This window comes from Python bivittatus, unplaced genomic scaffold (genome assembly GCF_059951505.1).
Source record: "Python bivittatus isolate LINGU-HERP-01145 unplaced genomic scaffold, Pbiv_v1 ctg000700_np1212, whole genome shotgun sequence".
NCBI classification, from domain to species: Eukaryota; Metazoa; Chordata; class Lepidosauria; order Squamata; family Pythonidae; genus Python; species Python bivittatus.
Window position 1 is genome coordinate 85,820,192 of NW_028277098.1, and position 18,005 is coordinate 85,838,196.

General features: G+C 39.3%; 1 protein-coding gene across 3 annotated transcripts in view; it reads right to left on the reverse strand.

The window, feature by feature from the left end:
- Positions 1-18,005, reverse strand: part of PTGIS (prostaglandin I2 synthase) — a 48,003-nt gene continuing 29,998 nt past the window's right edge. For 2 of the 3 annotated variants that reach the window (XM_088153719.1, XM_088153718.1), the window contains exons 7-10: positions 13,830-14,001; positions 11,428-11,609; positions 8,901-9,052; positions 1-5,856 (exon numbers count right to left, since the gene is read on the reverse strand). In XM_088153719.1, coding sequence (XP_088009845.1) covers positions 5,709-5,856; positions 8,901-9,052; positions 11,428-11,609; positions 13,830-14,001 — 654 coding nt within the window. In that variant the 3' untranslated portion in view covers positions 1-5,708. The remainder of the gene's footprint in view (positions 5,857-8,900; positions 9,053-11,427; positions 11,610-13,829; positions 14,002-18,005) is intronic. The other variant, XM_007431191.4, reaches the window with a different exon arrangement.

The window sequence follows — 18,005 nt, forward strand, 5'->3', positions numbered from 1 at the left end:
ATTCTGGGAGTTGAAGTCCACACATCTTACAGTTCCCAAGGTCGAGAAACCCTGGTCTACACATACAGCCCTATTACCAGACTGTAGTCAGCCCATTTGCATGGATACATGGCTTTCAACAGGGATGTGCAATTCAGGAACTGATTCCCAATTGCAAAAAACTTGCCACGTAACAGATAAAGAAAATTGCTTCAGACTGCAGTAGGGTAGCTAAATAAAGAGAGGAAAGGAGTTTAAAAGATGCAGCAAGATCTTTGAAAAGATTTGTCCCAGGCCTGGGAAGGATGTCTTAGGTAGGCACCTTCTGAAATGGGATTTCAATTTCAGTCAACACTGGGCTGCATCGTGATTGTTCTGGTAGTGCTGTAGTTCTGTGTTGCTAAAAATTAAAAAGCAAATGTGCCTTCCCCCTGAAAAATGTAAAACAGTACATGAATTTACATATGCTAAAGATGAATGTAAATGTAGAAATCAAGATCTAAGACAGTTCTTAAAGCTCTTAGGTGGAACTATGGGCTACTGTCCTCACCTTCTTAGATTCTATCTATTATGCTAAACCTAACTCTTCAGGGTGATCGTCCTCCTTTCAAAATCATCTGAACACTGGTTTAAGAAGTGTCTTGTTTAAAGACAGTTCTTTAAAGAGGAACTGTCATTCACCATTTACACGTAATGTAACGGGTCTCATCAGAAGGGGAAAACAACAGAACCTGAAGCACTGGATTTTCCTCCAGATTCTGCAAGATTACTAATTATAGGGGCATGAACAACCTTTGCTTTGTGTGGTATAATGGTTAGAGCAATAGATGGACTGGACGGGGGGGAACCCAAGTTCACTTCCCCCTTGATATGGAGCTCAATTGAAGATTTTGGCCACTTTCTCTCAGACCGACCTTATAGGAATGTTTTGAGCATAAAATCCATGTTTTCTACCTTATGTTTTTTGGGGAAAAAACATGCCTACTTGTATAATAGCTATGAAATGAAGTGGACTGAGAATGGTGGTGAACATAAATGTTAAATGTGCATGTACATGAATCTGATTCTAAAGCCTCCAGGCATTATAACATTATGGGGGGGAGTTTTACAGAACACCCCTCCCCAAGTGAGTTCTCCTTCAGAGCTTGAGATTTGATCAGATAACGGGACAGACATAAAGGTTTGGACTATAGAAAAATGAAATATGAGTTCCTCATCCAATACAATCTATAATACAATACAACATACAAAATGTATATCTGCCCTTTCTATAAAACATCCAACAGTACATGGTCATAAGAAAATAAAAGCAGTCAATCCAACTGAAGAAACAATTTAAACAAAAGTAAAGAGCAACAGCAGCATAAGAAACACTTTAAAAAGGGTATCCTATGAGATTTCATGGGAACAGCTTCCCTTGACAGGCTGTTCTAGATCAGTGTTTTTCAAACTTGGCAACTTTAAGAGGTGGGGACTTCAACTCCCAGGATTCTTCAGCCAAGTTGCCAAGTTTGAAAAAGATTGTTCTAGATCAACTCTGACTAGGACATCTCATTGATTTTTCAGTTTGGTGCTCTGTTGTTTTTCTCCTAAAGCTTTTACTTAACTCTAGTACTGAGATGATTTCTTTGCTCTGTTAAAGATGTGTGTCTGTGTCAATTCTCATAAAAAAAAAAAAAACCTTGTTTTTACTATAGTGCTTGCTTATTTTTGCTTTATAACAGCATCTACAGTATTTCCAGGAGGAAATGAAACAGCAAAAACTACGCAGAGTCTTATGGCTCCGTAAAAACTAACACATTTATTTCAGCATACTGTACTGTAGTCTCAAAAGGCTGCTTGCTTCTCTTTGATGCTGGAAAATGAAAGTCTAGCTTTAAGGGAAAAATATAGTAATAATAACAGTGGGAAAGTGTTTTTGCTGCAGTTTTGTTTGGTTTTCCCATGGAAGTGATTTCTGTAGCTTTTGCCTGGATTCAACAAGTGTGTGTGTGTGTACGTATACACAGACACACACTCACACATACATACATACTTGGTAGTTATTGGACTTCATTAAACGGGTAGCACTGTGCCTGAAAAAGAAGCTGCTGTACTCTAGATAATCCATTGAAGATCCTCTGAACCAGTGTTTTTCAAACTTGGCAACTTTAAGATGTGTGGAGTTCAACTCCCAGAATCCTCCAGCCAACATTGGAGTTGAAGTCCACACATCTTAAAAGGTGCCAAGTTTGAAAAGCACTGCTCTAAACTGAATTCAACTAGAAGGAGTCTTTCCATTTCCAGCCTGGATGAGACAACCCAAATACTGGGTTCCTCAACAATTGCTTTGTAAATATCTATTTGTGTGTGTTTGTGTGTGTGTTAATCTTCAGTTTTAACTTTAAGATTACAGCTAATCCATATTTATTTAGAAACAGGCTTCACTGAGCATCAGTAGAATTATGCAGCACTTTGTATGTTTACATAAGACTGCTTTAACTGTAAGACTATAAGAGTAACTGGACTGCATTTTGTGCTATCCTGGGGTTAAATTATGGCTTGTTGAACAACACAGCGACCTAGTTCACACATAACAACCAGTTGGTGCAGTGGTTAAAGACACTGGGCTAGAAACCCAGTTCTAGGCTTGCCTTAGGCATAAAGCCAACAGGGTGATCTTGGGCCAGTCCCTTTCTTTCAGCCCTAGGAAGAAGGCTTTTCCTAAACATTTTCCAAAAATGTTGCCAAGAAAACAGCATGGATTTGTCCATGGAGTTGTCAGGCACACACCCCCCCCCAAAAAAATCACACATAACTCCAAATCCTAGACTATGGTTTACAAACCACAACAGCTAAGTTCACTTACCTTGTTAAGCAAAATCCAAACTATGTTATGATTTCATGAAAAGTAGGACTCTAGCCATTGTGTCTAGTTAGGCTTACTTCCCAGTTAACATGCATAGCAACTTAGCCCTCAGACACAAAACCAGCAGGATGAATCCTTCCATTCAGAATGTTGGCTGCTGGCTATATGGACATGTCCGTGTAGTTTTCTTGGCAGCAAAATGAGAGTTTTGCTACTGTCTTTTTCCAGGATATTTTTTTACCTTCCCTTCATCTTTTAGCCTATAACCTTGTGATTTTCTGGTAGTCTTACTTCTAGATACTATGAGGTATTTTGCTGCTTAGCTTTTTTCAAGATTAGCCAAGGTCACTGAGTGCTGCCACTGTCTTTAGACCTCACCAAGGTTAGGTTTGGCTAATTTATCTGCTATTGTAGAGGGAAGAGGGAATGGCCTTGAGGGACAGGAGGACTATTCTGTTACTAAAGTAGTATTGGCCTATATGACTTTGGCTTCCTGGTCTGGTCTACTTTGAAGGGCTGACAGCTATGTAGATCAACCTTCTGTCAGCCAACACATTACATGCAGTGAAATAATGCCATTTGGCCTACTCTAATGCTATTTTGCAGTCTTGGGGGGAAATTTCAGGGTGCTGTGGTTACTTGCTTCCAGCATTTCCTTTCTACATTTATCTGCCTGGAATATTTGGGAGCTGGGGTGAAATTAGCAAGAGTTCTGCCAGTTTCCCTTTCTAACCCAAATGATAGGAAATATGGTAAACCAGTCTACAAGTCTTCTGTGGGGCTTGTAAACCTGTCCAAAAATAGCCCGGCTGATAGGTCAGGGGCTTGAGGATGGCTGAGTTTACTCCACGCCCCTCTCTAACCCCACCAACATTCAGCTGGACTATTGTTGGCCCAGTAGACCTGTGTTCTGACAGATTAGTGGTGCGGAACACCTCCACATTGTGATCTTTCATTTGGACAACTTGAAAGGTGCTAAAGCCGCCATCTGAGGCACCAGTGCATACTGTCCCAGCCTACCCTGCCATACTTGAAGGAAAGCAATTGGTGGTGGTTTATCCTGATAGCAGTTGACACTGGATGAGAAGGAAAACAAAGCTTCCAGGGTGGCAGAAGAAATAAGGGGGAACAAGCAGAAGAGAAGATGGATGTCTCCAGTCCCACAGAGTAATCATGCCATGGGCTGGACAGCTGACAGTAGAAGTCTTACAGGTCTTTTGCTGTCAGTAACTGGCATCAAATGAAGCATTTTCCATGCCAGTTCTCTTCCCCCCACAGCTTCTTGTGTGGACAGACATCCCAGTTCTGCTTTGCTGCCAAGGCAGAATAGATGTGGGAAGGATGGTCAGCAGTTCTTTAAGCTGACATACTTTAAGCCAGTCCCTGTGCTAAATAACTGCATTTTAATGCTGCTGTGGAGAACAGCCTATAATCTTGCTCTGAATGGACCTTTCCTATCTACCATTTATATTGCCTCAAGGAATACACTGATTTCAGGAGGTGACTTTTTTATAACGTAGTTGGGATTGTAATATTGCTTTGGGGCAGGAAAGTTGTAGTCCTCCAGATGTTGCTGGACTACAATTCTTAACAGTAGCCAGCTAGCATGGCCAACAGTGAGAAATCCTGGGGAGCTGCAAATTAGCAACACCAGGGCTATACAGGTGTGTTTGCTGTGGAGACCAACATCATCAGAATGGGAGGTGCAACCCCTGCTCCCTTTTATCTTTGTGTAGTGCATACGGCAGTTGTGCCTGGCATTTTGACATCATTGATTCCCCTGAAGCCATACGTTTCTCATACACTTATATGTGGGTACGCACGCACACATACACACACTGCTCTTGATGTAGTTAGTTACTATCTGCTTCCTTCTGTATTATGGGGGGGGGGTTGTGCGAGTTTTTAATCTTTCTTGAAGAATCTGAGGAGGAAACAGTAATTTAACACCTGCTTGTCAATCCAATAAATAATTTTTTACTCATATTTATTATTCACTGTTCATGGACTCAGAACTTAGTTGGTTTTATTGCATGTCGCAAAAAAGCTAATTTATATGGTTTATGCAAACATGGACTATTTGCAATTCTCCACTTGCATCAACATGAATATCCAGAAATATGGGTTTGCAAGGATATAGTTGGAAGCCTTTGAATATTAGCAGCTTGCTGAATAGCATAAAATGCATTTTCATAGCTAAACATAAACCAGGCTTCTCTAATTTGATGCCTTCCAGGTGCATTAAACTACAACTCTCAGAATTCCCAGCCAGCATATCTGGAGGGCCATAGTTGGCAAAGACTGACATAGCGCTGTGCCAAAATATTATTCTGAATTCAAACTGATAGAAAAGAAATTGCTTTTGTTTGTTTTTTTGTTTTTTATGGAAAAGGAATTTCAGTTAAATTCATATGAAAGGAGTGTGGTGCTGTTGCACTAGTTCCATTATGACGTACCCAAGGAGAATGGAAGTATTATATCAGGATCCGGTAATTCATTGTACAAGTATTCATCCTACAGTCTACACGCACCCCATTGCTTTTCACAGGGGGGCTTTTTTCAGATGAGTCATTGTAAGCCTGAGAGGCTAGAGTGATGGAGAGAGGTAAAACTGAAAAAGTAACAGCCTCACCCTCAATAGCTTATATCACAATGAATTTCTTCATAACTTCTGAAACATCCTGAGAATGAGGTAGAAAAACAGAAGCCGCTTTCACAAGGGGAGAACACGTTCAGGAAATTGGAAAGCAGAGTATGTTCTAGTTTTAGACATTTGCCATCCCTTTAGTAATGGGCATCAAAATCAATTCCAACTGAAACTAACAAGCCGTTGTTTGTTTGCAGATTATGTAGCACTAGATAGAAGAAAAGAGGCGCTGCTTTACTGATCTTTCAATTTATATCGAATTCTGACATCTGTTTCCGGCTGCAGCATTCCAAAGCCGTATCTCTGCTTGTCGAAGCCTGGGATCTCCTTAGCAGAATCTTTCAGTTCCAAATCAAAATAGTTTAGGAGGTGGAAAACACATCTGTAAATAGGAGAACAAAAACACCTGATCAGTATAGCCAATGATGTTGATCCTGCATTTTTTGTGCCTTAATATCCAAGAGGTACAAATACCTAGTCTGAACATAAAGAAATAAAATATTTAAACAAAAATTACAGTTGTAAAACCAGGCTGTATGGCATGCAAATTTGCACTGTGAGTCCTTATCCCACTAAAATTAACTGTGATCCTATGCAGCTTTATTCAGAAGAATGTGTGGCTTTATTCAGCTGGGCATTTCTAAGAGACATTGCAGGCCACAGGTGTGATCCTTTACAAATTTACCCAGCAGTAAGGCCCAGAGGGCCTTATTCTTACAAACTGTGGCTTACAGACACTGTTGTCGAGCTTCAGAGGCACAGTTGTATACCCCAGCTTTCCAGACCCTGAACTTTTTACTTGGCAGGTTCATGGATACAACTTGGCAAGATTAGCCTCTTTATTGCAGACAAGAATGACACTGTATATACACATAACTACACACAGAAGATTCGTCCACTACAGTACACAGAAATCAAGGCCTTATATACATTTCCGTGCTCCAGGGTTTAAATTCTAGACTTTTTCTTAGTCAATGAATACTTGGCCATTTTCTCAATGGCCTCGGAAGACCTCAGATCTATGCTGACATATTGATTTCTATAGCCGCCCATCTCAACAAGTGACATACTGGATCGCTCTAGCAGGAGTACTGCTGGATCCTGCCCTGTCAGCCTCAACTGCAACTCTATGTATGTTTAACTCTCACTGAAAGGAATGGAATTTGAAGAGTTACTTTCAAGGTTTCAGGGAGACTTAATCACAAGTGATGTTAATGTTTATTTTTTATTTTTTGGGTGCCTTTGAGTCAGTCTTGACTCCTGGTGGTTGCCTGGACAAGTCCCTGCAGTTTTCTTGGCAAGATGTCAGAAGTGGTTTGCCATAGCCTGTTTCCTATGGCTGAGAGAGAGTGACTGGCCCAAGGTCACTCAGCTGGCTTTGTGCCTAAGGTGGGACTAGAACTCACAGTCTCCCAGTTTGTAGCCTGGTGCCTTACCCACTATACCAATGTTAATCAGTGAGGCCTATTTATAAAAGTTAATTTTTATGGATCAGGCCTAACAGAAATATCACTAGCCCCTTTCCACTACAAATTCTATGCATCTGTATTGCATATATTTTCAGTGGCTTTTTCTTTTTCTTAATTCACTCAAGGCCTCTATCTGCATGGCTTAGCAATGCCACCAGGATATTCTTCCTCAGTCAGAATTGCAAATATATGACACAGTCCATCATTATCAACTTATTAAAACTAGAACATCAAAATACAGAAAGTAGATGCAAAATTCTAGTTCACTAGTTCTCTCTGGTCTGTCATTTAAGGAAATAAATCTCAATTGATTTCAGTGGACTTGGGCATGTCAAAATCATTTGTGCTCAAAACATTCTGAGTTTGAAGCAGTCATTTTTCATTTTCAGGCTCGGAACAAAACGTTCTCATGCTCCAGAGTTTCTGAGTTCAGGACAGAAGAGTTCATTTCATGTTGCTTTGGGCATTATGAGGTCCCATAACATTTATTATTATTATTATGGTTGGTCGCATAGTCAGCCAGATGTTTAGACTGAGTTTGGCATTTTTATCCACCTATCGAGTCCTTCCCAAGGACCTGGCATAGACAGATGTTGTTTGATATTATTATTAAGGTATAATATTAATAATAAGATATTATTATTATTATTAGCCATAGAAACTTGTAAAACATATTAGTCAACAAAACAGCAGGCACAGTTCTCTCCCTGCAATTTTTGACTGAGGCAGATGAGGTGAGGGAGAATTAGTTACACATTTTCAGAGACTGAGAACTGTTTGAACATAAAAGGTGGCTTGTATTGAACTGGTCTGTTATTGTTGTCTACAAGACTGACAGCGCTCTCCAAGATTCCAGATGTTGTTTTTTTAATCCTTACATGGAGATGAAGGCGACTGAAGTAGATATTTCCAGACTGACTTGCAGGCCTTTAGGGACAGGTGGGGCAGAATGAGTAGAGCCAGCTATAGTAATGCCATCAACATTCTACCCATTAGCTACATGCAAGGAGAATGGCCTAGAAAAAGTACCATAGTGGGAAGTAATCTTTTTTATTTATCCACTAATGGGACTGTGCCCAATAGACTCTGTCAATCCATCTAAAACAATACTATAAGAGCGACCTTTTTAGATCAGAAGATCTATTTAATCAAGCATTTTCTTCCCCAAATCAGCCAAGTAGACACCTATCCCTTCTAAACACGCATGCATACACACAGAGGTAGGGGATAATAAAATAATTTTTCTTCTCCTTTAGTTTCATTTTCTAGTAGATCTATTCCCTATTGGAGTTATGCTGTCTAATGGCCAACAGTCCTTGATTTTTTTCCAGTTCTTGTAAACACTGTGAAGTGATTCAGATGGTTCTGAAGGCTGATGCTACATTTCTACTACTAAACTGATGCAGATTGATGACCCCTTGGAATTATAACATGAACTCCGTCAAGAAAAGCAGGCACAACAAATCCTCAACTTGCATGGACTGAGATGTCTGTAGGCAATTGGCATAAACTCTAAATGGATCTGTAAACGGATTCTTGAAATTTTGCTAAGGCAAAACTGAGCAACAAACCAACTACCAAACTGAGTGCAGGCTATTCCTAATTAACAGTGAACAGTAATCTGTTCTGGGGTTAAGTCAAAACTTCTGTTTGCTGTCTGCTTTGAACTACAAAATAACAGCAAGTATGGTTTGTCAGACAGAATTGGGGTTGACATTCAGCTGGTCTCCTTTCAGCCTGATAGGTCAAAACGATGTAATAGATGAAGACTTCATCAAGAGCTTTAAAAATGGATTCAATCCATATTCACCCAGTGAAACCAAACCAGATTAGCATTTTTTGTTTGTTTTGTTTTCTCTTTGAGAACTTTAGCTTCTGCTACAAGCCAACACTAGCTTCTTTTAATCGCTGCTACATTTAAAGATGGATATTTTATCAGTGTTATCCATTCACTTACAGCTTGATGCTATTAACTGCAAAGAACTTTCCAATGCAGACATTTATTCCTGCTCCCCATGGCATATTGTAATACTTGAGTTTTTCTCCTCCTTTATAGAAGTCTGTTTTTTCTGTGCCATCTGAATTGAGAAACCGGTCATATATGAATTTCTGAAAAATAAGTTCAGACAAACATTCCTGTGAGTTTGAACCAACCAATATTTAAATTGTAACATCCTACATAGGATATTTAGTTCTATAAAATTCCATTCGGATGTTTATTTTTATTTATTTATATGTCACATTTATATAGCTGCCCATCTCACACAAAGTAACTTTATTGTAGCAAAAACGGGGAAAAATCATTGTAATAATGATTAAAACAGACCCACTGAAATCAGTAGAATTTAGTCCTAATTAACTTATATCCCATTAATGTCAATGTGTCTATTTTAAGTATAGCTAGGCCTTGAAGCAACCAAAAATATTTAGTTTTCAAACCAAAAATGGCAAAAGACATGGAAGCAGTTACACAAGACAAAAGTCCGTATGACGTTTCCTTCTACAACTCCGTTAAAAAGAATGAAAGCTCAATTTATATAGGGAAGGAAATGAATCTCCAACATACTGGATCCTAATACTTTTATTCTAACAAAAGCAGAAGATATAATTGTAATTACTTTCAAATAATCTTTTCTACGGATACAACTCCACTCCAAAGTAAATCAGTTAATCATAAAGCCTTGCTGAATGTTGTAAGAATACAATAATTTGTTATACTAGTGTGGGATCAAAACGCAGGACACAAATGCAGAATAATCAAGGCTTCACTGCAGTGTTTATTGAGCAGTACGTACTGGAGGGGGACCCCACCAGAAGTCAGTGGGAGGCACTCCCCTCCAGGCCAAGTGGATGTTCTGATATCTATACAGTTCTACAAGAAGGGGAAGGGAAAAAGAACGTATATGCATACACATTCATATGATGAGGCAGGCATACCTAAATAGGCAATAGTTCTCAAGTTACTCTCTGCCCCTCTGTTATCTGTTAACTGCTAGTAAAACAATAGTGTCACAGAGAAGAAGACGCAAATTAGTTCAAGGTGCCAAATGCCAGGAAGAAGGCATCCTCCCTCAGGGCAGATGCCCAGGTTGCTATGGGAATGTTTGTGATAAGGAGTTTACAACCGGCCTGGTTCACATCAGCTTCAAGGATGCTTCCACATGCCTTTATGTTTCAATCTTATTAAGGCGATCCCATTTATCTGAGGTCTTTAAAAACTTGTCTTTTTCACCCAAAGATTCATTTTTCTCACACTAGTAAAAGGAATAGCAATTCCCAAAATTATGCATACTACTTTATCTTCACAGAAGAGGCTAGCCTCTCCCCTTTATATCAAAGAAGGGAAAATAGACAAGAGATGGCCTGTATATAGGTGTCTCATTTGAAAGGAGAGTAGTTGTGGGAATTCTTGTGTTGTGACCTTAACCTTCTTTCTAATAGCTTTTAGATTCTTTTACAGCTTTTAGATTCCTTTTCTCCAGTCCTGAGGAAAAAAGCACAGGATTTACTGTTTATTGGGACACAGGCTGAAATAATTTAAAGTTACAAACAATAACTTCATGAGACCTATGTTACAATACTATCAGCATAGTTTTTTTTTCAGAATTGTTCCTGGGAAACTGTTCATAAAAGGAAGCGGTTCCAGTGTGATCTTCTGTCAACAAAGAAAGTTAACAAGGTGGAGTTAAAGGGAAGCAAGTTAGGAATACAGAAGTGGAGGAGACACTGATATATTTTTAAAGAAGTGCAATAGGTTGCTATAGCAACAGCCAAACAGGAATTCCAGGATTGATTTTTACATTTTTACTATTATTATATCATTATATTTTTATATCATAAATATGAATCCAAACTATTTTCGTTCCTGGGAGAACTCTTGAGAGCCAGTCTTATGAGAAAAAAATATTTTTTAAACTGATATGAATGAACTCTCACAGGTCTAATGTAACCAACAGAACGTCTGCATTTCTTTCTTGGTACAATCAGTTCACGCATTCAGTGCAGAGAGAGAACTCAAGACTAATGCCTTGGTGGGCTGATTTTTTTCCATTCCAGACGTGGAACTGAATTTTTTTTTCAACAACTTTATATCGTATTCACTGTGTTTAAACAGAGTATATCATTAGAAGTCTTTACCAGTGACCACATTTCTGGAAGTTCTCCCAAGAGTAGAACATTAAGGCTGAACTGCGAGTGAAGGCAAAAATCTGTCCGACAGTAGGCATAACACAAGCCTGCCAGATCCTTTCCTGGGATCTTAGCCTTCCCATCCCTATTATCTGACTTCTGCGATATCTAGATGTAGTTGTTCCTTCAAGGGATTTGCCATTATGTCATTGCCTATAGGTCTGACTGGTGTAAGGATGCCGTGCACCGAATAATCACAGCTCTTCACTCAACAGATTTAGCGAAGATACATAGCATAAACAAATGGCAGAGCAAGTTTGTCACGGGGAACAGGATTCAGAATAGCACTGCATTACCTCTGGCTCCTCATAGATTTCAGGGTCCATCTGCGGGCTTATTAGTGGAAAGAGGCAAAGCCTATCTCCCTTTCTCAGGTGGTACTTTCTGCCAGCTGCCAGTCTCAGGGTCATGTCCTGAAGGACCTCTCGGCTGATAAAAGGAGCTGCTGTCAAACGCAGTGTTTCGTTCAAAGCACTGTCTGTACAAACAGAAGACCCACAGGAAAAATTATGGCACCCAAAAAATACAGGAACAAAAGTGTGGTTGGGCTGTCATGACATCCGTGTATGAGGAAGATGACAGCTCAATTTCCAGCATTGCAATTGCCACACAAATTCCCATCTTGCAAAATCCTTTAGAAACAGGATCAGCAATAAAGGAAATATGATAGGAACTCTTGTTCTGACTTCGGGGCCCTGAGAAAACAAGGCCAGAATACAATTCTGTCACATCATCACTTCTTGCTGCCAACACTAAGATAGTACTTGCATACTGCATTTAGCCATACTGTGATTTGGGGGTGGGGGTGGGGGTAGCTTAATGGGTTGTTTGAATCCAGTTTATTGTGCGTGGTTCTTTTCTTTTCTTTTCTTTCTTTTCTTTCCCTCTGGCTTTGGACATTGTGGAAACATAGTCAATTGTGACTTATTCAATAAAGCACAGTTAAACACTTTGCATGATATGCCGAAGTGTTAACATTTGATATATGTTCTTATATATAATATCTGGAGGATAATCTGACCAGCGGTCTGGAAGCAGTGTAATATTTCTGATACTGCAGCTAGGGAAGAATGGAGAGAAACTTTCTATACAAAAAGAGCCAGCAGAAGGCAAAGATAATGCTAAACTTTCTTCTACCTGATCAGCTATTTTTGTGTGAGGAATTTCCCCTTGGAGGAAGGGCAATTTCCAATCATCAGTTCAATCGTGTTAATGCAATATACCTTCACCATGTGATGTGATGAGGTGTGTTTGTACGAAGAGTAACACTTTCTTCTATTACCTGTGGTTGAGACTAATATTAAGAGGCTAATAATATGAAACTTATTTTAGCCTTCACGAGAATTTTTGATTTTAACAGGATTATTGGCCATTTCTTTTTGTAGCTATAAAAGGTTTTTGCGAGGCAAGTGCTGATCATTAGCAGGAAGACTGGAGTTAAAATGTGTTACTGCTGGGGCAAATCAACCTAGTTTTAGTAGCAGTTCTGAATACAGATCATCAGCATTTTCTTTAAGGAGACTTGATCGAGGGCAAAGAAACTTATTTTTATTTATTTATATTTCAAATTTGTCACCACCCATCTCACCGCGGTAGGAATCTCAGTTAGATGTCATGATTTAAAATTACAATTATGTCTAAAAGTCCTCTAGTGAAAGGTCACCATGTCCTTTCAAGGATTCACTCATTACATTGTACAAGTATGTTTTGCAAAGCTCAGATTAGGGATGAGATGAAATATCAGGAAAAGGGCACTTGATAGCAGAAGGCCTTGAAAGTTAGGTGAAACATATTGAATATTTTCCATTTAATCTGAGGGCAAGACAGCAGGAGATATATCTTTCACCCTGATTAGGTTTTGACATTGCCATACCCTGATAGCTGATTAAGTATATGAAACCATGTAATCACACTGGCCGCACAAGCCCCAACTGACCATGTGGCCCAATAGATCAGATTATGGTTGTTTCTCTTTAATCACCATCTGTAGCCTTGGCTTGTTGTTGGTTAGCTAGTCTGGTGTTCTCTGCACCTGGACTAAAGGCTAATTTATGGCTAACAGCCGTTACTAAGGGTGCAGGAACAGCCACAAAGAGGGTAAGAGAATCGTAGTAAAAAAAAAAAAGTTGGATGTTGGCCACTGAAAAGATTGTCGAGATGCCTAGTTTAGACAGCAGAGGAAGCAAAGGCAGCTACCAGACTGGTTAATTTGATTGTCTGTGGACCAAGCGGAAGGTTAGTCCCCCAACTGTAATTAAACCAAGTGTAGAATAGTGGGTTCCACAAATGCTTCCATTATATCCTATGCAGAAGTGCTTTCCCTGCCCAAGATATTTGATCTCTATGACAGTTCCCAATTCAAGGTCATCTTGGAAGGAAGATGTCACCATCTTTTGGGGGATTTTTTTCTCAAGCTTTTCCAAATCCTGAATTTGAAAGACATTCACCCATGTGCATACTGCTTCCTTTCTCTATGTGGTCATATCCACATGTTTACCAAGATGAAGAGACTGGACACAACATGGAAACAGCTAAAGGGAAAATCTGATATTCTCTGTGCTTTAAGGGAAGAAAATCAAAGAGACAGGTAGGATGGCCAAGAAGCATTCCCAGATCCAGTGATGACAGTGGTAAATATTTAACTGACACTTAAGGGATTAAATTTCCCAAGGCTAGCTGTGAATGACAGGTTACTAACCCAAAATGGGTGTGCTATCCAAAACTTTTTGGTTGATTATCTCACAAATTGGCCTGGTTGTTAATCGTCTGTTTCGAAAGAGTCTTTCCATTTCAGCTTGAACTGCTGCCATGGCTGGAGGATGTTTTAAAAGAAACAGGAGAAGCCAGAAAACTGCTGGGCCAGCATTGCTCTAAAAGTGAAAAGAAACAACAAAAGAATCAGACTATTTTTTTTAAAAAAAATGTCAAATAACACAAATAGAACTTTATCACAAAGTAGCAAAACTAGTAAATGAACAACAGAGTGGCCTTAGAAGGACTGCCTTGAAAAGCTGAGAAATAACCATAAGCCTTCTGCAGTATTGATGATACCATTCCCAGAACTAATTGGCTGCTTTAGAAATCTGAGGAATCTCACAGGGTCTTTATCAGGAAGGCAAAGATCAAAACTGATCATGATGAAGAACTAAGGCGTTCAAATCTGCTGTAGCAAATAATATTCTTTAGAAATAAACTCTCACCTGAGATTTGAATGTAGTATAACACAGCCTTTATTACTTAGAGGGTTATATATATAGCCCCTCTTTCTGTTCATGTGATGCAAGGGTTTTAAAATACAATTTATTGTCAAAAAGAAATGCTCTGAAATGCAGTGAAGGCACAAACATATTACTTTCACCTAGGTGTACAAGACCAAACAACGTTGTTATATAGCTGCATACATCACTTTAGAATTTATCATGACAATCAATTTATTGCTTATTTTAGCATTTGCAAAACAGTCTTAGCAATAATGCATTCACATGTTATGTAATGGAAGGAAGGAGTGTTGGTGTAATCCCTTTAAAGGAAATTAAAGTATGTCCAGGGACGGTAGAAGGAGACTCTGCAAAAAGCAACCTATGTAAAATGTTTCCAGGTTTTTTCATCAAAAGAAATTGTGAGCCTCTGCCTCTTATTTTCAAAACTCTTTGAGCATCTGAAGAAGGGCTGAATTTTCATAAAATTCAATGTCAGAGGAGCCTACAATCTGGTACAGTTCCAAGAGGGTGGAAAATTGTTTTTCACATCTGGTACAGCCATTTTGAATATACTGTATATTAATATATATTAATGCCATTTGGATTACACAATGCTTCCATAGTACGCCAACACCTATATGACATTTGGGGGGATTTTATGGACTAATTTATCATCATTTACTTCGAGGAGAGCCTGGTTTATTTATCTTTCCTTCAGGAACATGAATGCCATGTAGGAGCTGTCCTACAGGTCTCAGAGAACATCACTTGTACACAAAGCTTGAAAAATGTGAGTTCTCAGTCACAATTATTTTCTGGGATGCCACATCTCCACCAAAGGAATCAAGATGGACCCTGACAAAGTGAGAGCTTTCTTGTCCTAGCAACCTCCAAAGGATGTCAAAGACATACAGAGATGAAAGGGCTTTGCAAATTATCACTGCACTTTTACCCCAAATTTTAACCCATTGGCTCTACAGTATTTAGATGAGGTACCCTAGTCCAGAAACCCTTCAAAAAGCTAAAAGAGGTTTTCTCTGTCCACCCCATCCTGCAACATCCTGACTCTACCTGGCCATTTGTAATGGAAACTGGTACTTCTGATGTTGCAATAAGGGCATTTTGCTATAAGATGCAGTGAAAACACAGACCTTAATCCTCAGTGCTTATTTCTCAAGAAAGTTAAACCCACTGGAACAGCACTACACTGTCCAGGACAAGGACTGCTTGACTGCTTGGTAGCCTTTGAAACTTGGAGGCATTTACTGGAAGGAGCTCAAAATGCTGGGGAAATTTGGATTGACCATAATAACCTGGAATACTTGCAAATTGTTCAGTAGCTGAATCAATGTCAGATCTAGTAGTCATGGTTTTTCTTCTGGTTCAATTTTAGAATGATCTATATTCCTAGCATTCACAGATGCTCTGGCCTGGAAAGTGAAATATAATGGGAAGTGCTCCTCCTAAGAGTTTTGCATTGTGACCCCCTGATCCATTGATAAACTGGGCTGAACAGTAGTTGTGTGGGAACCCCCGTGCACTGCCAGGTTATATAAAACTCCAGAATATTCCTAATGTCCATTTTTTCCCACTGACCTGGATTCAAGATTGCCTTCATTGCCGGGGCTGCTGTTATATTTCCCCTGGTGACTTAACAAAAAGAGGTTCTGCAGCAGAACTATGACAATCCTTCGGCAGGCCATTTTGGACACTTTCAAACCTTTCATTTGGTCCTGAGATACTTCAAGTGACCACAAGTAAGAGCAAAAATAAACAAAAATATTATGGAGCTTCTTGCACAGTCTGTCACCATGCCAAGGGCAGAAGCTGAGTATGCCTCTCCCATTATAAAGCTGTCTGGCTATTAAAATCTGCAGAAGATTTCATGAAGATGCCTCTACGGTCAGATACCCTTCTGTATTACTCCGAGGAGTTGCATTTGGTCTTCATGTTCTCACTATTTTAAAAATCTGTATCTTGCAGATTTTTTTCCCCTAAAGAATGATGGTAATAGGTGGAGACCAAATATTCAGTTTTCCATGATTAAGTTAGCAGTTTGTGATTTGTGTCACTTTTAAATCTTATCTTTTTACATTTTTAAGGGTTTGCTCTTTTTCTATTTTATTCCTTTTAGTTAGATTTCACCTTTAACCTTGAAACCTTCCCTGCACTTAACATCTTTCTCCGCCCAGTATTAAATTCTTCACTTCACGTCTCCTGTTCTTACTCCTTCCTGATTATTTCCCTCTGTTAACACTTTCTTGAGTCTTTCATTATTTTACAGTGTACCTCTTAGACTTGTATTACTTTTATGATTTCTTTTCTCTTCCCTCCTTCCCCTTTTCCCCAGAGATACTTCTTTCTCTTTTATCATTCTTAGAATTGATACTACAAACTAACTTAGATTATTCTTGGGAAGGATCCTGACATCCTTAGAGCACATAGGAAGGAAGGAATGTATCAGACTTGCATTATCATGATACACAGCTACGTTCCCAATTATGGCGGAGTTCCATCATCCAGGCATTCCAGGGTATTGTAAAGGGGCCCTACATGAGGACTGATGCGTATTCTTTAGAGTTCCTTTTTAAGATATTGGCCATCCTTATGTGAGAGACCTTAAGATGAACATGTGGCTGGCAAGAAGATGGTTAGAGCCCCTTGTGAATATATGATGTGTTTGCCTTGTCACTTGGTTTGGCCATCTTGTTATTGGTATTGTTATATGCGTTTTGTATATTTGCTATTTGTTTTTATGCTGTGAGCCACCCAAACTGGACTGGAGTCAGGTGCTGCCTAAGGGGAAATAAATAAATAAATAAGCAAGCAAGCCTCAATCAGTGCAACGTGGGGAATTGGTTCTGGGGAACAACTCAGTGTTCCCTAACCATGGCAGTTCTTTCCCACCACTGCTTCTCATGGAAATGCCCCTATTTCAGAATCTGAAAAATAGAAGAATACAGGAAACCCTAGCACTGCCTATTTTTCTCTGCTCACTTCTTAAAATTGAGATGATTAAGCGAAATGCAATACAGCACTATTGTTGATACCAAGTACATCAAGAGTACATTAAATCCAATAGAGAGAAGTGCAAAGTATAAATAATACATGCTGATTTTGGAAGGGGGAAATGCAAGATTTTGTTCTGCTTGGGTTTTTTAGAGGGGTGGCTGTTCTTTTAATTAAAGTGCAGCCATTTAAAATGGGGTGGAGGAGAGAGAATCAAAGTGCATCCAGGCTTTTAATTATTAATGTGGCAACCAAATGGATTTATTCATGTTGTAGAGGAAAAAGTCTTTCTTGCCTCCTTGAAAACTGCATTCTAAAAATTCTTATTATCTCTCAGAGTCTTTGCAATATAAAGGAACCGAAGCACGGAATGTCTTTGGGAGCAGATTCACTAACACAAGTGGGGATATTTGTAGGAAAGTGACAGGAAATCAAATATTTTAGACCAGGGGTTCCCGATTATATTCTGGGAAACTGAGGGACCCCTTGGGAAACAACCATAAATACTGTTTTTGGACACAGCAAATTACCTTAGCTGGAATCTTGCTGCTTGTACTTTTAGCTTAGTACTTCTACAGTACACCATCAGCAGCAGCTTTTCAGTGTTTCAGAGAGATCTTCCCACCCTGTTTGGAACTCAAAAGCTTAGAGTCGATATGTGCATG